The sequence below is a fragment of the Protobothrops mucrosquamatus genome, unplaced genomic scaffold, assembly GCF_001527695.2.
Source record: "Protobothrops mucrosquamatus isolate PMUCROS unplaced genomic scaffold, P.Mucros_1.0 scaffold1445, whole genome shotgun sequence".
Taxonomy (NCBI): domain Eukaryota; kingdom Metazoa; phylum Chordata; class Lepidosauria; order Squamata; family Viperidae; genus Protobothrops; species Protobothrops mucrosquamatus.
In genome coordinates this window covers 337,336-362,647 of record NW_015387625.1, presented here as the reverse complement: position 1 = coordinate 362,647, position 25,312 = coordinate 337,336, and the positions used below count along the sequence as shown (strand labels likewise).

At 47.2% G+C, this 25,312-nt stretch overlaps 2 protein-coding genes across 2 annotated transcripts in view; one reads left to right on the top strand and one right to left on the bottom strand.

Annotated features, from left to right (window-relative positions):
• The first annotated feature begins 9,788 nt into the window (after nt 1–9,788).
• KLHDC4 (kelch domain containing 4) lies at nt 9,789–20,664 on the top strand. Its single transcript, XM_015822017.1, has 12 exons — nt 9,789–9,887; nt 10,814–10,905; nt 11,070–11,148; nt 13,007–13,105; nt 13,668–13,804; nt 14,963–15,055; nt 15,665–15,824; nt 16,358–16,427; nt 16,889–17,097; nt 17,210–17,639; nt 19,417–19,536; nt 19,889–20,664. Exons 1-12 carry the CDS (start codon nt 9,789–9,791, stop codon nt 20,062–20,064), a joined length of 1,764 nt encoding a protein of 587 aa, XP_015677503.1. The 3' UTR covers nt 20,065–20,664.
• A 2,884-nt stretch (nt 20,665–23,548) lies between these two features.
• Nucleotides 23,549–25,312, bottom strand: part of JPH3 (junctophilin 3) — a 33,059-nt gene continuing 31,295 nt past the window's right edge. The window contains exon 5 of the mRNA XM_015822016.1: nt 23,549–23,629. Within this exon, the coding sequence (XP_015677502.1) occupies nt 23,549–23,629 (81 nt within the window). The remainder of the gene's footprint in view (nt 23,630–25,312) is intronic.

The following is a 25,312-nucleotide window of genomic DNA, read 5'->3' as shown; positions in this document are numbered from 1 at the left end:
GAAAAAAATGCAGGCAGTGGATGAGGTCCAGCAATGTAGAGTGTTCCTCAAAAGACGCCTGCCGACACCGAACACTCCTTGCCAATAAAGGGGGCCCTGCTGAAGAAGACAACCCCACAACTGACAGCAGACTTAACGGCTGAGCGGCCCCCACCTCAGCTCTTCTCATTCTCAGTGGACTAAGTGGTTCTGACATGAGTATATTTTTTAAATTGTTTAGTTTTTTTTTAGTGACATCCTTTTTTTTAAGCTTTCTTCTCCTTAGGACTCCCACGTGGCCACCTTGCGCCGATTTCCCGTAAGGGGTTTTGTACAGCTTTAATTGGAATCCTGACAAATTCCTCCGTTTGAGTCAGGTTGAAATTTCTAGGCACTCCTCAAAGCATGATGGATTCGTGCAACAGTCTCTAGAGCAAAACTTCTCAATTTGGGCCACTTTAAGCCGTATGGACTTCAACTCCCAGAATTCCTGGCTGGGGAATTCTGGCAATTGAAGTCCATATGGCTTAAAGTGCCCCACGTTGAGAAAAATTGCTCTAAAGCAACTGAATTTGCCAGTTGGGGGAACACCTTGACGTTGGAAAGTTTTCTTACTTGCCAGCCTCGTTTGAACCCTCATTTTCTACCAGCATTCAGTGGTTCTACAAAACATGTTCCATTTTTGTTTTCTCGCTGTGCAGAATGCCGTTCATTACAGCACCATAAATGTATTCTTAAGAAGGGGACTGGAAGTTACTATCCTGTGCAGTGGATGACATGGGAAGCTTAAGACAGGGAAGGCTACCAAGTGGGAACAAGCAGAACATCAGTGTTCTGTGTGTGTCTGTGTGTCGGTTTGTTTATGCACGTGTGTCTAGTTCTGTGGCACTTTTCTTGATGTGTAGCTATGCTCTAAAACATGCAGCTAGACTTTGGCATAGCAAGCGAGAGGGTGGGCTTCTGAGTTTTAGAGCAAAGAATTGAAACTAGCACTCGTGTGATTGATTGTCTGTTATGGCTCTCTCGTGGGACCACATTGCTTAGAATTGGGTGGGATGTTTTGACTCATGGGATCTGTTTTTCCTTCTCTTCCATTCTTGGGGAATGTCTGGTCTGGAAAGTTTGGTTGCTCTGGAGCAGGGGTGGTCAACCTTGGCAACTTTAAAACCTGTGGAATTCAACTCTCAGAATGTCTGGCCTCCCAGATGTGTGGACTTCAATTCCCAGAATTCCCCAGCCAGCCACTGAAGTTGATGAGTTGAAGTCCACACATCTGGGAGGCCAGACATTCTGGCAGCTGAAGTCCACAAGTCTTAAAAGTAGCCAAGTTTGGACACTCCTGATTTAGACTTGAACCGTGAAAGCTTTCAGCCAGCATGAGAGCAGAAACCCAGATGGACAGCACCTCCGTGGAATAAAACATACACATCCAAACTTTCTATTGTAAGACAGGATGCAAGAAGTGGTTTTCCTTTGTTTTGCTTGCAAGATGCTAATCTTTGCAAGGTTATGTGCATTGTTTTCTTCACGGAGTTGTGTACATTGTGGTTATCTAAACATGGAAACAGGCAAAATAATTTGGCTGAAGTCGAGTGGGGAGAATAGTCGAGGGTAGCCCATCTGTCAGTTGTGATGCCAACAAATGCGGAGTCTAAAAACCCAGACGCCACAATGTTGAACATCAGGGTGGGGGCATTTTTAACTCTGTCTGCCAGGGTTTCCAGAGTCCTCTGTGCAGCTGTTCCAAATACACCTCCCCTCTGTTGTCGGTTGCAAAACGATTTTTCTGCCTTTATTTCTTAATAGTAAGGAAATGGGCTGCCACTGTATTTACAATTTCCAAATAGCATGGCGGTTCAGAAATGCTGAAGTCATTGTGGTGGTCCTATTTTACGAAGAGGGACAATTCCACCGTCCTACAGCACATCTGGTGTTAAGTGCTCTTTTGTCCTGGGGACAGTATGGCACCCAGATCTCCTGTCCTCCACATGTGTTGCATTACAACACCCGTTGTCCCCCGCCCACCCAATTCACACTTTTTACAATGAGCCAAATAGCCGTTTCCCATCCAAATTGTGCACCTGCTGTGGGAACACACCCACACAGCCACGGATTTGAACATTATTCCACCCACCAATTTAGTATGCTAGGTGTTTTTTTCAGAAGGAAAAAAAATGTCCAGAAGGGCAGAAATGGGGAGTAGAGCCCCACAGGTGAGAACTGCAAAGAACGGTTGCCGTTCAGAGCTTTCCAACTCATTTTCTTCCCCAGGACCTGCCATTCTGCCTCACCCCAACTCATTTCCGTTGCTTTCCACTCGAGAATATTTGGCATTCTCTAGGTATTTATTTAGCACACTCAAGTTTTGTGGAGCCTTGTAGAATTGCTTTTGTCTTTCCCTCACCCCGTTCCTTTTGTTCTTAGCTGTGCCTTATTGTTTTTGGACTTCTGCAAAGTTTTGGCTTCAGTTGCGCTCACCGTTACCGGCTGAGCAGAGAGGTCAAACCTGACAGGCTGTGGCTTGGTAAAAGAAACCAACCGGCCAAACTGAGAACGGCTTTGCTTCGTTGTGCACTGCCCAGGTGTCCTTCGGCACGCTTTTCCTTTGAGCCACGTGGTCCAGTTCTGCACCCCTTTTATCCACTTTGTGCGTCTGCCTGGTTGACTGTCTAGTTGCTTGATGTGAAGCGCACCTCAAGAAAAGGCTAAAGGTGTAATTCAACGGGAGCCCAGCTAAGTTCATTAGTGTTGAGCCCCAAATCTCTCACTGGTTGGTCTTCTGAAACCGCAGGGCCCCAATGACTGAGGAGAAAGCTCCCAGCTGGTTCCTGAACAAAGGTGATGTTTCTTCAACTAGAGCAGAGGTGTCCAAGCTTGGCAACTATAACACCTGTGGGCATTGGCTGGCTGGAAAATTCTGGGAGTTGAAGTCCACAAGTCTTAAAAGTTGCCAAGATTGGACACCCCTGAACTAGAGTGGAATGGCCATCTAGGTAACCTTCGGGACCTCTTAAGAATTGTCTTCTTGATGGACCCAGAAAGACTACAAGCCTGGTAGCCCTTTTCAAGCTCAAAGACTTACGTGCTCGTGCAGGTGACTGGTCATGCTCCAAATAATTCTGCGGAGCAGGAAGCAAGCAGTGGTGCTTTTTGGAAGAATGCAAAAATCCAGGATTCGTGGCGTTCCAGACCCAGGTTTTCTAAGCCATTTGCTTGAAAAGTTCGTGCAGGTCTCCCTCTTCTTAGGCTGCGCCTCTGTTCTTAATCAGTTTTCTTTTTAATCCCTTGGAAGCAGATTAATTGCACAACGTTTGTACAGGCAACAGGGTTGTTATCTTTATAACTACTGAGTGAAATCTGACTCCTTAGAAATCTATATTTTCTTTTAATATAGTTTTTTTTTATAAAATAAAAAGAAATAACAAAGTCTTTAAGCTAAGGAAAAGAACATAATTTTAAAAAACTTTTTGTTACATTTGGAAAATAAATATTTTTACTAATTTAATTATTGTGCTATATTTTAAATGAGTATCAGTATAGAAAGTGCAGCTCTGTTATCTAATAATATTTGCATTTGTCCATATGGAGTTGATCCAAGATTTGTGTTGCTTTTTTATGAGTTCTGTAGTAAAAAGAGTCAATTCTGCCTTGTAAAAAGATGTGTGATACAGTCCAGTCTGTCTTTTTTACTGTGTCCCCCCCCCTCTTTTCTGGATTTGTTATTGTTCATTATAAACCATGGCTATTCCATTTTAAATATTCTGGTTTTTATTTGAACGAGGTTTTCTGAATTTCATGCTTGCTGTTCTGAGATGAGTATTTCTGGGTTCGCTCGTTTAGTGTGGATCTTGGCAAGGTGTTCTCCCAGGGAACATCCATTTCTGATTCTTTACCAGTCCGAAAAGAAAGAAAATCAGGATTATTTAGGCAGCTCTGTATGGGAGAGAAAAGGCTTCGTGCTGTGGGGATTCTGGGGGATTCTGGGAGTTGAAGTCCACAGGTCTTAAAATTGCCAAGGTTAGACACCCCTGGAATAAGCCCTATTTCGCCAGGGGTGCATAGTGCCACAGCACAGGTTTGCAAACCAGAATCTCCAGCTGTGTACAATTTTTGAATTTGCAAAATAGTTGAAAGATGCAGCTCTGCAATGCCAGGAAAACAACAACAAAGCGGTCTCAGCATGTGTGAATGCAGCCACTAGTTCTTTGCTTACACAGGTACTGCAGAAACAGAAGGTAAGTTTCCTTTCCCCAGGATAGTTACAGTATTGGCAAAGAATTTTTGCCTGCAAATGGAAAAAGGCAGACGTACAGATTTCAAAGCGGGAAGCGCTTAGTGTGCTTCAGAAATTGTGCATTGGTTTCTAGCAAGCTCAGCTTGTTTTTACGGCCCTGGAAATCCAAAAGGCTTTTTCCAAACCGTAATCCAAACATCGGAGCCGCTGATGGGAAGAATCTGCTGATAGGGTACAATTCCTGGCTGACAAATATCCGAGGGAGGTTTTCTTTGCTAGAACTGTATCCGGGCACATCTGACTCCAAAATGCCCACCTCAAAAGTGGCTGGCTGTGAAGACCTTGCTCTAATGTCTAGGTCTTTTTCAACAACCTCCAGCGTCCAGCACAAAAGGGACACAAGGAGCAAAGGACAAGAAAACGGAAAGTTGGTGCAATATTGCTACTCGCAGCTTTGGAAAATCCCCGCAGGTGGCATTTTGTGGGCAAACTCCTTCTTTAATTGTAATAGAGCCAGTCCTTGATGGTGCCGCTTGCTTTATTTTTTACTAAAATAATAATCCTGCATCCATCCATTAAACAGGAAGGAAAAGATAAGACTAGGATCCTCCCGGTAAGCTTTCTAAATCAAATTAACTTTGCTGTGGATATACCTAGCAATTTGCAAAATCCAGGATTCAGCTCATAATCACCTTTCTTAAGCACCACCTGCCTGAGACAAATTGCTATCCGTTTTTTTCCAGCTTCCCAGGTAAGTTCCAATCAGAAGATAAACACAACAGGAGGAGGAGGATTGGAGAAGAACCAGCGATGGTCCTTACAGCTCCTGCTACGTGTGCAGCTCAGACTCCCTTCTCTCATCCCCCACCCCCACAGATGATTATCTTACCCTTGTTTTAGCAGACCTGTTCTTGGCTAAGACACGTCCATGCTTTGAAGACATTGTTTGGGTTTGTTTAGCTTGGCCCTGTTGGGTGTTGTGCTCTCCACAAAGCACTTAATTGAGTCCAGTGCAGTCACAAACGGGTCCTTTCTCCGGGAGCCAAGGAAAATACAAACGTCAAAGATAAAAGCTGCTGGGCACGTTATAAATATCCCATCTACAGGAAAGCAGATCAAGATATGAGGCCAAGCAGAGCCTGATCTTGAAAGCACTTCCTCCTCCCCAATTCTGGTTACAGGGTTGTTCGCACACCATTCCCACCCACCCACCTTACATAAGTAACATCGCAAATACGTATGACTCCTCCTGTTGAAAATAGACACCTTGGGCTGCCTGTGCATCACTGCACTTCTTTCTTAGGAATCGTATTTGTTATTTCTGGGAATTGCATCCCAGCAGATTCTTATTCCAGGAACCTTTTTAGTTGTTTAATAATTGGGTGCGCTGTGTTTTGTGTCACCGCTGAAGCATCTTCTCCAAAATCTGCAATTCCCATCACCCTTGGCGTAAAAATTTAGCCCTCCCCACCCACACCCACACACCTGACAGCTGATCCATTACAAGTTCAGGCTGAGAAGTACAGGAGGCAAGACTGTGCCGGGGCCGGCTGCCAGAGGCACGGCGTGGGCCACTGAGAGGTGCTCAGACATGGCTTTGGCTGCAACGTTGCACCATAAATCTCCCTTAGCACATCAATGTTGTAATCCCTGCTGTAGAGAAAGGTAGAGTGTCAGGAAGACACAACCTGCAGAAAGAGAAGATCTACAGATACGGTGAGATCTTGAGGAAAGGCCAAGATCCTTGCTGGGGGGCAGGCTTTGAAAATGATGGTGGACAAAACCCTGTGAGAACCATCTGCTGCTTTTAATTCTTGACTCTTCTCCCTCCACCCAGGTCCCTTTCTTCCCCTACCACCTGCAGCTTTTCTCTTGCTAGTCTCTATCAATCCAGAAATCTGTTTGATGGTCACATCCTGCACTCATTGTTCCCAGGTAAGCTGCAGGCAGAGTGAGCAAACCTAGGTGGGGAGGTGCACTTGAATGGCCAATTCCTCCTCCCGAGTGAAGTGGGCAATATTTCTGCAGCTTCTTTTGTGTCCCTATGGCCCAGCTGCGCCACCAGTTTAATTCCAATGGACACGTGGAAGAAAATGGACAGAGACTAAGAGGCCTCTGTGTGAATGCAAAAATCGGACAATGCCTCCGTTTTCCATCAGTCCACAAAGGGATTACAGGCTAAGGGCAGCCCGTGTCCAAAGATTGCAGCAGTAGAGGAGTGGACTTATCTGTGGACGAGACAAGAGGCTGTAGAGCAGGGGTCCCCAACTCCAGGTCCGTGGACCGGCACTGGGCTGCAGCGTGCCAGAAACCGGGCCATGCAAACAAGCAAAGTCCCATCTGTGGGATGCAGGCAGCGTGCGAAACCAGGCTCCCTCCAATCGGTAGAAAAAAACTTTCTCCACGGAACTGGTCCCTGGGGCCCAAAAGGTTGGGGGCGACTGCTGTAGAGGTTCCTCATGAGGATCTCCTGGTGTCCTCCAACCACTGTTGTGCCAAAGGAACATCAAAGAGGCTTTATTTCACTTCAGCAGCAACTGGGTGGTCTTCTGAAGATGCTGTGTCGCTCAAGGGGAAATCCAGAACTTTAAACACCCACTGTTGGGTGTTGAGGGGCTTTCAAAGTGGTTAATTTGTTGTTAAAAACAAAAACACTCTCTGAAAACAAACCCATGTAGTAACCACCGAAGACTCAGCTGTCTCCAGGAAAATCCATTCAACCTTCCACAATCAGCACGTTCCCCAGAGATGTGAGCTTCGACTCTCATAATCCCTGGCTACAAATTCTGGGAGTTGGAATCCCAGGCTCCATCAGGCTTAGGACGGCTGGTCTTCTGCCTTCTCCTGTGCTGTGATTTTTCTGCCTTGTGGGCAAGTGGTGAACGTGATGACTTTCAAAGCACCTCTAATTCCTACCATAAGAACAGTCTTTATATGATGCTGCTTTTTTACTAATGCAACCTTGCTGCTTTTTATTTATTTGTATTAATATAATTTTGGGAGCTTCAAAAAGCAATACACAATAATGAATGTGCGCACAGGAGCACAAGGAAGCTACAAAGCAATGCAATTTCACAGCCTGATGAGCTCATTTGGACTGGTTGATGATGGCTGGTAGGACAATTAAGCCCCTTTCGCAGATATTTCACTAGCCCAGCAGTTTCTCTCCTGCTTTTTAAAAACAGGAAAGATGACTGCAGAGACAGGGAATCCAACACAGATGTTGCTTGGGAAAATAATTGAGAAAAGAATATTCAGGTAATGATCCTCCAAATTACAAGTGTGAACACTGACAGAAGGATATTCCTTATGGATTACTTATTACGTAAGTATTAATACATTGGAGATTTTTAAATAGAGACTGGACTGCTATTTGCCCGGAATGATTTTGGGTCCCCTGCCTGAGCAGAGAGTTGGACTAGGACAGGGGTAGGCAACCTTGGCTCTTTTATGACTCGTGGACTTCAACTCCCAGAATTCCTGAGCCAGCCACCCCTGGACTAGGAGATCTCCAAGGTCCCTTCCAACTCTTGTTATTCTATATTCTGTACTTGTTAGATCTATTCAGTTTTTTCCTCCAAGACTTTAAGAAAGAGAGTTTCCTTCATCTTATCCGCACAGCAACCCCACTTGTGAGGTAGGAGGAACTAAGAAAGAGACAGGGAGACCCATTTCTAATACATTTCTGCAGCGGAGATGGATTTGAAACTGGCTCACCCCAATCCGGGTCCTCAACTGCTACATCACAGGGACCTTCCATTGAGAGATGGACGGGCAGCAGGGAAGAGGCTGGGGACTCTGCCTTAATGCCCAGTTCTCGGGGCAAGCTTAGGGTGTGGTGCAGAATGGGTTGCGGGTCTTTCATTGGACAGTTTGGGGCTCTGCGGTCTTTCTCTGTCCTCAAAATTCACTTAGATTCCCCCAGAGCACCTGAAAGGGACTCATCCTGTCCCTGGCTGCCTTTCTGATTTGAAGCTGGGGGGACAGGGAAGTAGCCCTTCCTACCACCTGCCACCACAAAGCAAATGGAAACAGCTCCTAAGGTTCCCCCAGAATAAGTCAGAAAACCAGAATCCTTGTATCCAGGGGGAAGAAAATACACAAGGAATCTAATTATATCACAGTAGACATTTGGGAGACCGTTTGAGAGGAGTTAACCCAGGAAGAAGCAGTGAACTTTTGCTACCTGGAGATGAAGGTGAGGGTTGAAGGCAGAAAGGGCTCAGGAACAGCTCTTGGCCAGCTCCCCAGTGGGCTCAGGCCCATCCTTCAGCCCATAGAAATGCAGTAGCACCTTCCTCTCAGCGATGGGATGGGCAGCCAGAGCTTCTGGACCAGGCTGCCCCTGGTGAAGCTGCCCATCCTCTGCATAAGACTGACACCTGGTGGCAAATGGCAGCCCCTGCAGCTGCAGCATCTCACCACATCGCAGCCAAAGTTGCATCAGCTGCATGCTTGCAAAAGGAGAGACTCCTGCAGCTAGGGTGTGTGTGTCCCTTTTATTCGGCCCACAGCCACTGTTGGGAGCTATTTTTTTTCTTCTTTCCTGGCATCTGCATTTCACCCCAAAACCCAAAACCTTCCTGCAGTTTTTTTTTTTTTACTAAAGGGTAGAATTTATTTTATTACTGGATCTTGTATCGAAGGCTTCCAATCAGCACGAAGGTTAGGTAAATGAGGTTTCTGAATGGCTGTGTGGAGTGGGTGGGTGGCTTTTTCCAAAGGAGAGGTGCTTGGTGCTCTCTGAACCTGGTTGTTTTCTTGCAGATGTTTCATTAAACTAAGCGAAATCATCAGTGCTAGAGTTTATGACTTTTGGCACTGACTTTTGGGTCATGAAACATCTGCAAGAAAACCACCAAGCTGAGAGAACACCAAGGACCCCTCATTTCAGCCCTGAGCTACACAGATTCTCTTTTATTGGCACTTCCTCCTCCTCCTCCTCTCCGCAAACCCCACTCCCTACTAGCACTGATGATGCTCCTTAGTTGGGTAGTGAAACGTCTGCAAGAAAAGCATCAAGTTCAGAGAGCACCAAGGACCCCATAGACGTCGTCCTCCTTCTCCTCCTCCTCCTCCTTTCTGCAAACCCCTCTCTCTACTAGCAACGATAATGTTCCCTACTTGGGTAGTGAAACGTCTGCAAGAAAAGGATCAAGTTCAGAGAGCACCAAGGACCCCATAGACGTCGTCCTCTTCCTTTCTGTAAACCCCACTCCCTAATAGCACTGATGATGTTCCCTAGTTGGGTAGTGAAACGTCCGCAATAAAAGCGCCCAGCTCAGAGAGCACTAAAGACACCCCCCCCCCCCCCTCATTTGAACCCGGAGCTACACCTACCGGTAATTCTCCTTTACTGCTTTTTCCAAAAGCTTTTTTGGCACGGCTTCCTCCCGGCCTTGCAATGCAGCCCTCCCTCCCGCAGAGGGCAGCCCTCTCGTCTCGCAGGCCGGGCTTCTCCTCCTGCTCCTTCTCGCTGGCAGGAAATGCCCCGGGAAGAGGCCAGGCCGGGAGACGGCCAGGCCGGGGCGCCCGCGTGAGCGACGCCTGCCGCTTGCCAAGGCAGCTTGCAGGGATGGGCAAGAAAAGCAAGAAGGAGCGGAAGGCCAAGGGGGCCGAGAAGACGGCCGCCAAGATGGAGAAGAAAGTCTCCAAGCGGACCAAGAAAGAGGAGGTGATCACAGGGCTGCAGGAGCTTTTGCAGCTGCAGGGCAGGCAGGCATCCAACAGGTCCAGACCCCCCCCCCCTTTCTGAGTCTCTCTCTCTCTCCCTGCCCACCCTTCCCCCTTCCTCTGTGCAATCCAAGGTGGAGGAATGGGCTTCGTGCAAGAGAAGGGGAGGAGGAGGGAGTTAGTGCAACAGTAGATTAGTGCGGGGGTCCTCAACCTTGGCAACTTTTAAGACTTGTGGACTTCAACTCCCAGAATTCCTCAGCCAGCTGGCTGAGGAATTCTGGGAGTTGAAGTCCACAAGTCTTAAAGTTGCCAAGGTTGAGGACCCCTGGATTAGTGCAAGACAAAGTGCAACAGGGACGGGAAAAACAGCCCCCTCCCCATTTTTTTGGCTGGGAGAAAAAAAAGAAAAAAAAGAATTTATGGGTTTGACTGTTATAAAGGGCAGCTCATGGAAGGAAATTAAGATCTGACTTTAGAGCAGTGTTTCTCAACCTTGACAATTTTAAGGCATGTGGACTTCAACTCCCAGAATTCCACAGCCACCATTGCTGGCTGTGGAATTCTGGGAGTTGAAGTCCACATGCCTTAAAATTGTCAAGGTTGAGAAACACTGCTTTAGAGAGAGAGAGTAAAATATCACATTTATAACCGCCTTTAAGAAAATTGGATGGGGTTTCTTTAGAACATTTTCTTTTTGCCCCCTTAATTTCTTCTCCCACGAGGCACCACTTTTCTTTATCTGCTCTGTTTCTTTTCCAATATCTGTTTTGATCTCTTTACAAAATCTCTTCCACAAAAATTATATACACACACACAAAAAAACATACCTTTTCATGTATGCACGAAAGAGTGTGCAGCAGTGATCCCCGTGGAGGGGACGTCTCCCTTTTTGGTCACAAAACGGAGCCGTTTCTTGACTTGCAGGAGGATCTGGAGGCGCTGATTGCCCAGTTCCAGTCTCTGGATGCCGCCAAGACGCAGGTGCTGGAGACCCCCTGCGCCCCTCCATCCCCAAGGTGAGAGTGGAAACGTGATGGATATTTGGGCAGTTGGGAAACTTTGGCCTCAGAATGTTTTGTGCACCCCGTTAGTCTCCAGTGAAAAGCTGCTAGTCCTCAAGAACTCTGTCCCCCCAAATCCTGTACTTGATTTGCTTAGCTTTTTTCCTCTTGGTCCCCAGGCTCAACGCCTCTCTCTCCGCTCACCCCGAGAAAGATGAGCTCATCCTGTTTGGAGGTGAATATTTCAATGGCCAAAAAGTAAAGTATTCCTTTTTTTTTCCTCTCTCTCTCCTCCCTTTTCTTGCCCAAGCTTTGCTTTGAAATCTTCCAGAAATTTCATGTTGAATTTTTGATTGTTTTAAAGGAATTGCAGAGCCCAAAACGGATCTATGCCTTATTCCCAACACTGATCAATACAGGTGGCTCTCGAGGTATAACCACGGTTGGTCCCAAAATTTCTGTGAAATAGTGATTAAGTGAGTTTTCTAATACTTTAAGACTTTTCTTGCCACGGCTGTTCAGTGAATCACTGCAGCTGGTAAGTTAGTAACACGGTTGTTAAGTGAATCTGACTTTGCTTGTCGGAAGATCCCAAAAGGGGTCATGTGATCCCAGGACACTGCAGCCGTCATAAATGTGAGTCAGTTGCTAAGCACCCGATCACGTAACTGGGGATGCTGCAACGGTTGTGTGACAAACTGTCATGTCACTTTTTCTAGTGCCTTTGTAACTTTGGTCACTAAATGAACTGTTGTTAAGTCGAGGACTGCCTGTATCCTGCCTTTCGCCAGCAGTAATACGAGTTGGGTGTCTTTAGATGTGCTGGATCCCGTTCAGAGGGTCAAGAATTATTCACATTAGTCACAGATAGTCGAGATCTCAAAGTTGGATGGTGTGAACTGAGTTTCCCCATCCTTTTTCTCTTGTCTTTCTGCATTTAACCCAGGAAAAATTGAGCAGGATTCCAAGTTAAAAACTTCTCTTACTGTACAGCTTTGCTTGAGCCATCCTAGACATAGAAAGGATATTGTAAGGCTCCGGAAGAAGGTGGGGGAGGGGAGCAAAATCAAGGGTGGGTTGCTTGGTTGAGGAAGCTCTGGGCTTTATCCAGGGGAGGGGGGGGAATAGAACAACGGAGAAAGGGGCTTTACTAAAATCTGTTGACTGAATGGATTTCTCATTAGTAGCCCTTCATTTTTATCTTCTAATTTTATGGGGTTTGATTCTGTCGGCCGCCTTGAGGGGCTTCTTTGAGCAGGAAAAAAAGAGATAATAATAATAATAATAATAACAACAACAACAACAACAACAACAACAACAACATTGGAAGGGACCTTGGAGGTCATCTAGTCCAACCCCCTGCTCAGGCAAGAAACGCTTTACCATTTCAGACAAATTCAAAGCAATAAATGCAAATCACGCATGTAGGGAAGCAAATATCCTTTCCCTCTGCTTCTCCTGGCAATTGATTTCATGGTCAAGTCATGGAAGTTCGTTTCGCAGGAAATTTAAGGCATATCTGGGAGAACTTCATCCCATAGCATGGAACTAATTTATAGAACTGGTCGCTATAAACCAGGGTCTCCAAACTTGGCCACTTTAAGACTTGTGGGCTTCGATTCCTGGCTGGCTGAGGAATTCTGGGAGTTGAAGTCCACAGTTCTTAAAGTGGCCTCAAGAGGGAGCTTCCGCCTTTCTTCTCTCCTTCTGCTCCAGACACCCAATATTCCTGCGGAAGGAAGAGTAGAAAAAGGGCTGATGGTCCCATCTTGCTCTGACCTTCAGCAGGAGGGGAGGTCTACCTGGAGGACTTCAGTTGTTTTCCTTCTGAATTCTTGGCCTTGAAATGGTAGGGGAGGATCACGGTCCGAATCAGAAGCAGCTTGCAGAATCTGCAACTGCTTTACTAAAAGAAGGGTCCGCTTAGGGCCGATCTGGATGCTGAAGCAGCCAGTGTCGCCCAAGGACTTTAATGAATTTCCAGAGTTGCCAAAGATAGCAAATGCTGGCTGGGTGGTCGCTTTGAGATCTCAAGACGTGCACTAAAATGGGCCTTTCCTGGAAGATGTCCATTTCTAGCAAAGCCCTCCTCCTCCTCCTTTGATCTCTCCCTTAGAACATCCTCTACAACGAGCTCTTCGTTTACAACATCCGGAAGAACAGCTGGGCTAAAATTGATATTCCAAGTCCTCCGCCTCGGCGCTGTGCTCACCAGGTACGGGGCATGTGACGGTCTGCGATTAGGATCGACCACCATGCTAAGCCAGGATGGGCCTTGCTTCGTGGTGGCACTGATTTATGCAGGAACATGCCTAACGTAGCTTCTTCTCCAGAAAAGATGGTTCTGTAAATACATGTAGAGGCCACCAGTATGGGATGCAGCCTTCCTTCCTTCCCTCCCTCCCTTTTCCTTTCTTTCCTCCCTCCCTCCCTTCCATCCCTCTCTTTTCCTTCCTTTCTTCCTTTCCTCTGTCCCTCTTTCCCTCCCTCCCTCCCTCTTCTTCCCTCCTTCCCTCCCTTTTTCTTCCTTTCCTCCCTCTTTCCCTCCCTCCCTCTTCTTCCTTCCTCCCTTCCCTCCCTCTTTTCCTTCTTTCCTTCCTTCCTTCCTTCCCTCCCTCCCTCCCTCCCCCCCTACTCACTTGTAACCTAGCTACCTATCATGAGCACAGTGGTTCAACACATCGTGGTCAGAACGATGCAGGGAAGATCTTGGGCTTTGCATCTGGAAAAGGACCCCAACGTGGCCCTCTCTCTCTCTCTCTCTCCCTCCCTGCCAGGCGGTGGTGGTCGCTCAGGGTGGCGGACAACTTTGGCTGTTTGGTGGGGAATTTGCTTCTCCGGATGGGGAGCAGTTCTACCACTACAAAGACCTCTGGGTCTTGCATTTGGCCAGCAGGACCTGGGAGCAAGTCAAGTAAGTCTGGAGCTTGTGTGCGCCCCCCAGGGATGGCTGGGCCCCCCGGTGCAGAATGGGGAACCTGGGGATCGGGTGGGACGGCATCCCTGCGGCCCCGAGACACGCGCAAGTCTCTGGGTGTCACCGTTGCTTTCTGGAAGTTGGTTCCTTTGTTGCTTCTCTCAGAAAAAAAGAGAAACTACCCAGAGTTAGGCAAAGAGCTGCCAGTGGGGTGTTTCCACACGAGGTCCTTGCTTAAAATATGCAGGTAATCCTCAACTTACAACCATTCATTTAGTGACCGTTCAAAATTACAGTTGCACTGAAAAAAGTGACAACCATTTTTCACACTTACGACCGTTGCAGCAGCCTCCCCCAGGGTCACCTGATCAAAATTCAGACGCTGGGCAACTGGCTCGTATTTGTGACAGTTGCAGAGTCCCGGTGTGTGTGTGTGTGTCTGTGATCCCCTTTTGAGACCTTCTGACAAGCAAGTCAATGGGGAAGCCGGGTTCACTTAACCACCGTGTTACTAATTTAGTGACTGCAGCGATTTGGTTAACAATGGTGGCAAAGAGAGGTTGTAAAAGGGGGCAAAACTCACTTAACAGCTGTCTCGCTTAGCAACGGAAATTTTGGGTGCAGTTGTGATCCTAACTCGAGGGCTACCTGCAATCCAAAAAGGGCCAAGAACAGGAGAGGGAGGAGAAAAATATCGGAGACTCTTAATTTGCTGGGCTTGAAGGTGGAAGGAAAAAAACCTTGTGAGCTGTTGACCCTGAAATTCTGGGTGGCTGAAGAAGAGGGTTCCTTGACACACACACACACACACACACACACACACCTTGCGTGGGAGGTGCTTCATCTCAAGGCCTCTTTCCTCCTGCAGACCCCAACCCCAGTGCCGGAAGGAAGGTGGATTGCCTTTTGTCCCCCTCTGTCAGAGGAGCTGAGACAAAGGCAGGGAGCCCCCCCACCCCGCAGCCCTTTCCTGGGCATCTGCAGGAGGGGTGGGCGGGGGGAGCCCCTTGGACCGGAAGGGGAGGGTGAAGGGGAGCAGTGCCTGTGACAAGGGGGTAGCCTGCAAGAAGGGGACTCAAGCTGGGAGGTTGAAGGAGCAGCCGTGACCCACTGGAAAAATCGGAGGGGCGGCTGAATCCCCTCCTTCGATTGCAGAGCTTCAGGAGGACCCTCCGGGCGGAGTGGACACCGGATGGCCGTCAGCAAGAGGCAACTCATCATCTTTGGAGGCTTTCATGAAAGTAGCCGGTGAGTCTGCTCTCCTGTCCTTCCCTTGAAGGTGCCTCCATCGAGCACAAAGGAACCCAGTGTCAACGCTGCTAACATCGGAGTTCCATCTGTCGGAACCATGACACCCAGGGCAGGTGGTGCCGGTTCAGATTTTGACTCCTTCGCCCTGCTATTGTCCCCGGGCTTTCCCTGGAGGAGCATATCATGACCTTATGATGACAGCCTTTTCCCAAAACTGCTCAGCCCCCACCTCTCCCACTTTCAAGAAAGGAGCCGAGCTTCACTCGTTTAAGAGCCATCTTTGTCGGTCCTTTTTCAAATGCTAAGTGCTTATGCTTTATTTATCGTGGTTACTTAAATGGAGTGCTTCTCTAGGCAGAAAGTTCAGGTAGAAGTGATCGAAGTCAACTTATGGGCAGCTCATGGAATCTGGAATGTGGGGCTGCCTAGGACAAGGGTGGGTCACCAAGAGAAATAAGGTCTACAACAGATGAAAGGCTGGAGGGCCAGGGCTGTGGCCGTGTTGCTCATGCTGCCATGGTCGGCCCTTCATCCATTCTGCTGGAGATCTGTTGCCAACTCAACTGTGCCTTCCATCGCTTGTGTTTGATGTTTTTGATCAACTAGAGACTACATCTATTACAACGATGTCCATGCTTTCAACCTGGACACCTTTGCTTGGTCCAAGCTGGCTCCTTCTGGGATCGCCCCAGCCCCAAGGTCAGGTTGCCATCTGGCTTCAACACCTGAGGGCCACCTCATGGTCTATGGAGGCTACTCCAAGCAGGTGAGGGTCACCTTTTGCTCTTAGAATTGGTATGAGTCATCAGTCTTTTAAGACTAGAAATTCTTCCAAGTGGTTTGGAGCACATTTGAAAGGGACCAATAGGAGGGCCTTTTCTGCAGCGTGTCTAGATTCAGGGGCTTCACAAAAGCTGCCCTGAGGTGCTATGGATCAGGCTGTGGTCCTCCAGTGTTGCTAAGATTGCCCTTCCCACCTTCCCTCACCCTGGCAGGCACTTCTGAATAATTATACTTCCGCAACTTCTGGAGGCCCTCTTTCCCACCCATTTCTCAGTTAGGAATGGCTGAAGCATTTGCAGGATGAAGTTCTAAGTTCCCCTAGGAAAATATTTGGGGAAAGTCGCTGGGAATCTCACCGGTCAAAAATCCGGACACTTTGCTCTTATAGGTGAAGTAATAAAACAAGGGCTAGAAGGGTTGCACATGATTTATAAGAAAGATTTGTGGAAATAGTTCCTTGATGATAGCTTGGTTCTAATTCTATGATTCCATAATGCAACTCCTTTTGTTGTGCAGCGAATTAAGAAGGACGTCGACAAAGGGACCCTCCATACGGATATGTTTCTCTTGAGTGCTGAAGGCTTGGGTAAGTGTCCTTGCTGAATTTTTTGCTATGCTGAGGGTTGAATGGTGTGTGTGTGTGTGTGTGTGTGTGTGTCTGTCTGTCTTCCAAGCAGCAAAGGATTCTCATGTTGGGTCTATACCAGGGGTAGGCAACCTTGGCTCTTTTATGACTTGTGGACTTCAACTCCCAGAATTCCTGAGCCAGCATGGCTCAGCTTGGAAACCTCTCCCTTTCCCCTCAGCAGGGCTGGCTCAGGAATTCTGGGAGTTGAAGTCCACGAGTCATAAAAGAGCCAAGGTTGCCTACCCCTGGTATAGACCCTCCTCACATCCCTTAAAGCCTGAATTTTAAGAAGTTTCCCTATTATTATTATTATTATTATTATTATTATTATTATTATTATTATTATTATTATTATTATTATTATTATACTTTTTCATCCATCTCTCACTTTTCTTGTTCTGCTTTTCTATCTTTGACAGAAAAATGGGCTTGGAGCAGGGTGAGCCCTTCTGGAGTGAAGCCAACACCCAGATCCGGCTTCTCAGTGGCCACGGCGCCTGGCAACCGCTCTCTTCTCTTTGGGGGCGTCCACGATGAGGAAAAGGAGGAATCTCTGGAAGGCGACTTCTTCAATGACATTTATTTCTGTGATCTGGCAAAGAATCGGTGGTTTCTTGGACAGTTAAAGGTTTGTGGAAAAATCTCACACAGTAAGGTTCTTTTCAGAAGCTCTTTAGAACATCTCTTGTACTTGGGTTGGATTTTCATGTTCTTCTGGTACATGCTTGTCTCCATCCTAGAGGTCAAAGTCCGAGAGAAAGAGAAGACGACGAGGAGCAGCGAAAGGGGAGGCCCATCAGGCTGGTGGTGGAGGGGATGAGGTGGAAGGGCAACCTCCCCCGGGCCCTGTGGAGATGGTCAAGGAGGTGGTGGCAGAGGATGGGACTGTGATGATTGTCAAGCAGCTCATCTCAGCTCCTCAGGGGAAGTCCACAGAGTCACCAGAGTCTGAAGAAGAAGACGACGACGACAGGGGAAACGAAGCCTCCAGCCCTCCTCCAGTGGAGCCCTGCCCGCGTTCAAATGCCATGCTGGCAGTGAAGCATGGGGTGCTCTACCTCTACGGGGGGATGTTTGAGGTGGGGGACCGCCAGTTCACTCTCAACGACCTCTACGCCCTTGACCTCCACAAAATGGAAGAGTGGAAGGTGCTTGTGGAGATGGACCCAAGTGAGTTAAGACCTTCCTGGTCTCCGTCTGCTTTCAGGTTTCGTCTCTACCTTATTATTCTCTGTACCTGCAGATGTCTTCATTTCTTGTCTTCCTTTATTTTTAAAAGGGAAAAAAACCCCTCAAAGATGGTTAGCTTTTACCATGGTTGAAGAGAAGCTTGTAGAAAAATATCTGATGACATTCTGGAACTTGGGAAAGTTGGACAATGTTTCTAGGATCAGGAATCTGAATTTCCCTTCCCTCTGAGAAAGCAGAAACAAAATTACACACCCGACTTTGTGCAAACTGGTTTAAGTGGCATAAAGTCTGGCATCGCCAAATTTTGCTTCTTACTCAGAATCCAGATTTCTTCCTGACCCAACAGAATCCACCCAAATGATTTCTCCACATGCTAGCATAGAAAGCTAGCCTGTGACCCAAGAAGACCAGTCCAGAATCCTTCTTGATCTATTAGATTTCCTTGCTGATTTTGTCAGCCTTCTCCAGACAGCTTCCAACATTCCCCAAAAGCTGGGTTCTTCTGAGCAGCAGAGGTTGTCTTTGTCTGTTGCACAGAAAGTACACAATCACTTTATAGCAGTTGCTCTTAATTTTGTTTTTGCTCTTTCGGTTCAATGTTGTGACTATTCTTGGGCTTTAATTCCTTCTCCTCATCTGCTAAATCTCCTCTCTTGTGGTTCAAATGGCCCCCTGCAAGGTGGCTTCTGAAGCACAGGGCAACCTGCATATTTAACCAGCCTACTTGTTATCACCAGGCCAAGAAAGGAGGTTGAATTCTAGTTCTGGGTGAAGCCCCCTCTCCATAAGACCCCTGAAGGGGGCTGGGGGTGGAGGAGGAAGCCCAGAGCCTGCAGGTGTCCCTAGGCAAGTGACACGTGAAGCCCGATTTAGAGTTCCTGAATTCTTGGCTTGGAGACGTTCCTCAAGAGCTGAAAGGCAGCTGGGTTTAATTCTATCCCAGCTCTCATGTTAATCTGAGACAAAAGCTTATTTGGACCGATTCAGAGACAGGGGATGGGCCTTTGGCTGAAGGTACCTTCATGCTGAGGGCTCTGAATATATGTCACCAACCGGCCAGCACAGAGCAGCTAATTTTGGCCGGGCTTAATCCCTGGAAGAACGACTTCACCGTGCCTTGGCCTCGCTTGATCCTGGCCCTGAACTTTTTCATTAATCCTAGCAGGGGCTACTTAGTGCTTTCTGTTCTCTTAATATGGGCTGGAAATACTTTAAATCTTCCTATCAGCTGCTGGAATTACTGGGGAACTGTCCGTTGGGAAAGGGAAGATCCTTAATGAAATCCTTCCACAAGTGATTATTTTTAACTAAATCTGAGCTTTTCTCGCCCAGGAACAATCCAGCCACCATAGACTAGTCCAGACAGATTTCAGCAGGAGATGCCCCAAGGATTCAGAGTCCTCTCTGGATCTCCAGACTTTGAGGAAATTATTATTACTGTACAATCTGGGCCCTTTTAAGCTCTGCCCCCTACAATTCAAGCAAGAGTCACCCTCTTTGGAATCAAAGTCACAGCTCAGCCTCAGGTTGACTTCAGCATCTCTCCTATTAACTTGGAGGGCACCGCCAGTCATTTAGAGGCTAACATGGAGGACTGATAGTCATTTCAGGAACAGTTCTTAACAACTAGTGTTAATTTTGAATGTTCTTCTGCATGCGAGGATCATATATTAGCATGTGTGCATTCCCGTATATTTGTTTATGTGTGTGTGTACATATATATATATACATATACATGCATGTTCTACTGTGACAGAAACTCAGGAATGGCTTGAAGAATCTGAGTCCGATGAAGATGTGGAAGGTGCTGTGGGAGGAGAGGAGGCGGAGGAGGAGGAAGAAGAGGACTCTGATGAGGAGGAGAGCGGAGAGGACGGTAAGGCCACCAAAAAACCCTGGACAAGGACCACTGTGTCCAGCGTGTGTTGAGAAGGAAGAGGTTCCGTTCCTCACCTTTGGGTTTTGATTCCCATGGGCAGCTCTCATGGGCCATAGCTGTGTGGGGATTCTTTGGTGAACAGGAAAAAGGAACAGGGCTCCCCAACTGGACGTTCTCCAGATGCTCCACTGAAGCTCCAACTCCAGGCAGGTAATCTGGAGATTTAGTATTCCTCATAGGCTGCCCTTGATTCTAGTAGGTCCAAAGGACAGAATATGACCCCCCCCCAGCGAGACAACTCCTTTCTCGTCTCAGTTCTACACTGACCATTTGCTTTTTCTTCCTTCAGACAAGGAAGAACATCCAGCTGTGCAACAGGATGAAACATTGGCAGACTACCTTTCCAAGACAGAGCAGTACTGGGTGAATCTGGCCCGCCAGAACTTGGGCCCTGATGCCAAAGAGAAGAAGACGGTGAAGGTGGGACAGGCCATGGCGAAGGCATTCTACGAAGGTGCCACCTAGGCAAAGCTTACCAGTGATGGGCCAAATGGGTGTGCTTGGCCAATCCCGTCTTCCACAAGGCAGGATCTGACTTGACAGTTGATTGCTTAGAAGGCCTGTGGTGAATAAGTTACTTCTGTCAAGGATTTGAGAGCAAAGTAACTGACATATGCTGAGAAAATCTGACTTTGTTTTTGATTGATGTAAGTCAAGCCAATGTTTTGAGAGACAGGCTTTCTATGGGGTTCAATCCTTTACAGGCAGACAAGTTTTTACAAGATTCGAGATTTTCAGGAAAATCCATCCCACAATGTTCTTGTGTTGTGAAGCTAGCTCTGTCAGAGAGTCCCAGTTATTACTGCTTCTCCCGGGCACTTCTGAGTTGTGGCGTGAGGATGCTGAATGGCTGGAGGAGTTTCCGATGGCCCTGTGCATGTACGGTTATGCTGGAAGAGAAAGAGGGATGAACGTAGAAAACAGAAAGCATTTTGGGAGTGAGCGGCTGGAATAACGCCTTGAACGTTTAACAGAAGCCACATCTCACACAGATGCAGTCAGGAAGCTGGAAGCTGGAATTTGCCATTTTAAGAGAGTTTAACCAATAAAAATGCTTTTGCTGGTGAGGGCGGTATTTTTATTTAATGAGTTATTTATTTGAGCAGGATGTATCAAGTCCTTGTGCTGGCAGGGCGCATCTCTCTGCACCATCATTAGTGCTGCTTAAAAAGTCAGCTTGTGTGGGGAAAATGCGTGGTGGACCGAGTTTTCCACCAAATTACTCATGTCTTTGTTTAGGTCAGGAGAACATCAATAAGCAGAATGTGGGGGCCTTTAGGAGAGGGGTGGGAAAGGGGCTTGGTTCCAAACCCCTTGTAGCCTGGAGCTCTTTCCGTGGGTAACTCTAACCCTCTTACAATCTGTTTTAAAAGAAATTGGAGTTGAAACTGGTGGCCTTCCAGAGGCTGGCCTCCAAATCCTGTCGTCCCATGGCTAATAGTAAATGATGGGAAGGGTAGTCTACTAGCGTCAAGGTCAAAGGCTCACGCTTTCGCTTTCTGTACTAAAGAGAGAATAAAGGAAAACGGATCAATAGCAACCTTTCTCAATTGCTTCTCTGCATGTACCTTGGGATCCAAGACCCATAATTCACAGCCAACAGATCTGAAAGACTGCCCTCTTGACTATTTTGCTGGGTAACTAAGCCACGATCTTCCAGATGTTGTCCAAGTGGCAACGCCTGCTAATGTACATCATGGGAAAAGATGGAGATGATTTGAACAATATCAGGAGGGTCTCGGTTGGCCCACCATGGCTCTTGATAATTGCACTGTGTCTCGAGTAAGGATCAAATTGCATTTCCCTTACTGGAGACTCAATGCAGGGCTACAGTGCCATTTCTGGATTGGTGGGAAAGGCATGGGAATCCAGTTGCATGTTTTCCAGACCACTCCCAGCTGTTGACCACGCCTCTTGGATCCAGCTTTGCAAGGTCAGCTTGGGCTGCAAAGCTACTCGGATGCATCCTTCTCCTTCGCCGAAACTTAGTGATGAAGCTGTGGGTTTGTTTTTGTCTGGTGTCTGAATCAGGGGTGTCCCACCTTGGCAACTTTAAAACTCGTGGACTTCAACTCCCAGAATTCCCCAGCTAGCATACCACGGAAGTAGTACCAGCCAATCATCATTAACTTTCCCAGCTGCACAAAAACCCGATGGGGGAGAGAAGATCCTCTCAGTTTATGAAATAGAATTGGGACACCCACAAGGTATGGTCAAAAAAGTCAACATGGCAGCCAAGGGTGCAAACAAAGCTCCATCTAGGCATCGCACACAAATGAAGATCCATTAGATATAAAGGAAGGTTTGGGCTTTAGACGCAACGCACATGAAAAGCAGCTAGAGCCTTGATTGTGTCCTACTTCTGAACTCTTGATCCATCCGAAGAGAACAACTGTTGTGCCTTTTTTCCACGATAGAAACTCAAAGGGCACCACTGCATCCTTAGTAACAAAGACATATTTTCAGTGAGTGACCAAGGCAGAGAACCCCACCTCGCCCCTCCCCCAAATAAGGAAAAGAAGAAAGAACAACAACGCAGGCATCTTATAAAGATGTTTTGAACCATACCAAAATTAAGTGATACATAGAGGAGAGAAAACAAATTATAAAAAGAGCATTACATACTCAGAGGCTGTTGTTGACAATGTTTTCGTTGTTGTTTTTGTTGTTGTTCTCTAGTTTTGGTTTTGGTTTTTCTTTCCTTCTTTTTGTACAGGGATTATGTTGGAAGCTGGAATATACATCCTGCAGACAAAATGCAAAACTATTACATGCTCCGAGGCCAAGCAAGGCATCTGGAAATGGCTCATGGCAAGATGGAAGAAGGGATGCCCGTCACGCCTCGTTCCTCGCGGTGCCACGGGGGCTCTTGGGGGGGGGACATTCAAGCATCTTTCCCCATAGAGAGGGGCCGACTCCTAGGCAATCTGGGGGATGCGTTTCCTGGAAAACCTTGGTCATCTTTCAAAACAAAACAAAACCTTTCTGGGTCTATTTTAAACACCTGCCGGAAAGGTTGAAAAAAATGTGTTGAACGAGATTATTTAAAAAAAAAAAAAAAAGATTGTGCAGTTTATAGATACAGGATTTTTACCTGAGCCTCAGCATCCTGCAGGTGACTTTATGCAAAACTTTGGTAGGATGGGCGGTCAATAAATTTTACAAATGAGTAAAATAAATAATTTTCTATTGTCGCCTGGGACGATGAATAATTTCAACACATTGGGTGGGAAAAAATATTTTGGACTTCAAGAAGAGGAGGGGAGGGGCTTAAGACTTGTCTGCTAGATATGGCGGTTTAAATTATTCAAGAAATGGTGATCAACCATCAACGTCATCCCTTGAGTGCCGTCTGTTCTCTGTTTTGGCCTTTCCCAGCTCAGTGCGAACACCGGGATCGCCCTGGGATTTTCTCAAGGGACCCCCACCTTGTATCTCTATGGGCAGCCGCTGCATATCACCAAGCAATGCCAGGACTGCCGCATCTCTCCGAAGGTTGTCTTGAGTTAAACGTCTGAAGAGGGAGGCAATTCACGTGAAACCGCTTTCCTAGATCTGGCTAAATCCACCCGGAGGAACGCTTTCCGTCCTGTCTGGTGCTGGGAGGGCGGGAATGCTGCTGCTACCATTCGGCCATGCCACACAGCAAAAGGATTGTGCAAGCAAAGAATTTTTGGGCTAAAATCCAAAACATTACCTAGGAAGGGGAAGGGGTGGGGGTGGGGGGAAAAAAGGCAAACTGTGAGTGAGACTCAATCGGTGGTGGGTCTTCTGTGAAAAGACTTGAAAGTTGTCGCGGGACAGTTCAAAACGACGACATCCTTCTCCCGTTGGGTCTCTCGCAGCATTATCCCCATTTTCAGACCGCTTGGGGGTGGGTTTTTTGTTTTTTGTTTTTTTTTTATTAATTATTAACCGGTTGGAGTTTTGCAAACAAGACAGTCTCGGTTTAGATGAAAAAGTTAATAAACAAAATGGCGACTCCAATGTTTAACAAGATCACCATGACGACTAGGATGGGAGCTGAACCCTGAAACAGGAAAGAAAAAGAGGGAGAGGATTACAGGGGGACCCCCAGATCAATTGGGGGGAGGAGAGCTGGTCAATTGCTGCTGGAATTTCCATATCTCAGGGGCACCCCGGAACCAATGATTCCCAAGTCCCTGCGTTTCTCAACCTTGACTACTTGGTTGCAGACTTCAACTGTGGGCTGGCTGGGGAATTGTGGGAGTTAAAGTCCACCACATCTTCAAGTTGCCAAGGGTGAAAACACTGCCAAGTCCAATGCAGGGGTCTGTTGGGTTCCCACTGTGTTTCTGCACCGCCCCTTCTCAACTGACCCTTAAAAAGATCCTTAAAGACTGCGCTTGAGTCATCCCCCTCAACTTTTCCAGTTGTGATTCTCCATCCTGTTTCCACCGTAGAAGATGGCACAGACAAACTTCAGGCATTGCATTAAGCCATTATTGGTTGAAGAAGCCCCACTGACCCAGAACTTACATATACAACTAAGCTACGAGCCGCAGAGGCTGAGTTCTTATATCACGCTAACCCCAGTCAAATAATCCACATTCAGGGTTTGGGCAGTAGAAGCAGCTAAGAGGCAGGATGAAATGTCTGCACCTTGCTTTTGTTCAGCTGTTATTTTGCGCCATTTTGTGAGAATGCCCGCAAGATACTCTCAGAGGGCCAAATCCTCCATCAGAGAGATTCTCTTCCTGAGTTTGGGTGAGCGAAAAGGAGGGTCTGGGAAATCTGTTGGCTCTCCTATGGAAGGATTTGTTTTACAGCATTACTCTTTCCCCATCCAGGAGAAGCAGACACTTTGGGTGGCAAAGTGCTTAGAACTAAATAGCTGCAGCCTCCTGCAGATGCCTTGAAGGAGCTCTGGGTGGGTTTCCTTAAACCTATCTGCAGGACTGGCATTTCAAGAGGAAGGGATCTGGCAAAGCCTGTGTGTGTGTGTGTGTGTGTGTGTGTGTGTGTGTGTGTGTGAGAGAGAGAGAGAGAGAGAGAGAGAGAGAGAGAGAGAGAGAGAGAGAGAAAGCACTCCCCTTTTCCAGCGTAGGAAAAACATCCTTGTTGCTGCATAGCAACACACTGCAAGGATGCTGGCCAACCAGATCAACAGCTCACACGCTTCTCCGCGATACCTGGCTGCCCAAGCTTGGCTTTATCCAGGTAGATGCACCTCCCTTTGGCCATCTGTCTACCATCCTTCAAGAACCCATCAGTCCCTTAAATCTGTATCTGTAGCCTTTCGGTTTAGCTTAAATAGCCCCCATTTCCTGATCTCCGAGTCTGGCAAATGGAGAACACGTTACACAAACTATAATGCACCTGCTGAGGTTTTCCTTCGCCAACTCCAGAACTGCTCTAAATATTCAGATTCCAGCTGGGAATTTGGTGCTGAACCATCTCTCTGCTGCAACACACAGACTCACAGAGACTCCATGTGCAGTGCCAGACTTATTGTGAACAGGACAAAGCCAGGTTGCACAACAAACTCAGCCGCTGCAAAACGCTCCCACAGAATGGAAGCAGGAGCAGCTTTCAGCAATGTGTGAAAGAGAAGGAGTTGGAGAGAGATGTTTTAGTATGAGAACAGGTGGATCCCAAGGATGTCCCTGTCCTTTTAGAGGGAATGAGGATAGAAAAAGCAGTTCTGAAACGGGTGAAGCCCTACAAGTAGGCCAGCTCTCACACTGCCTGC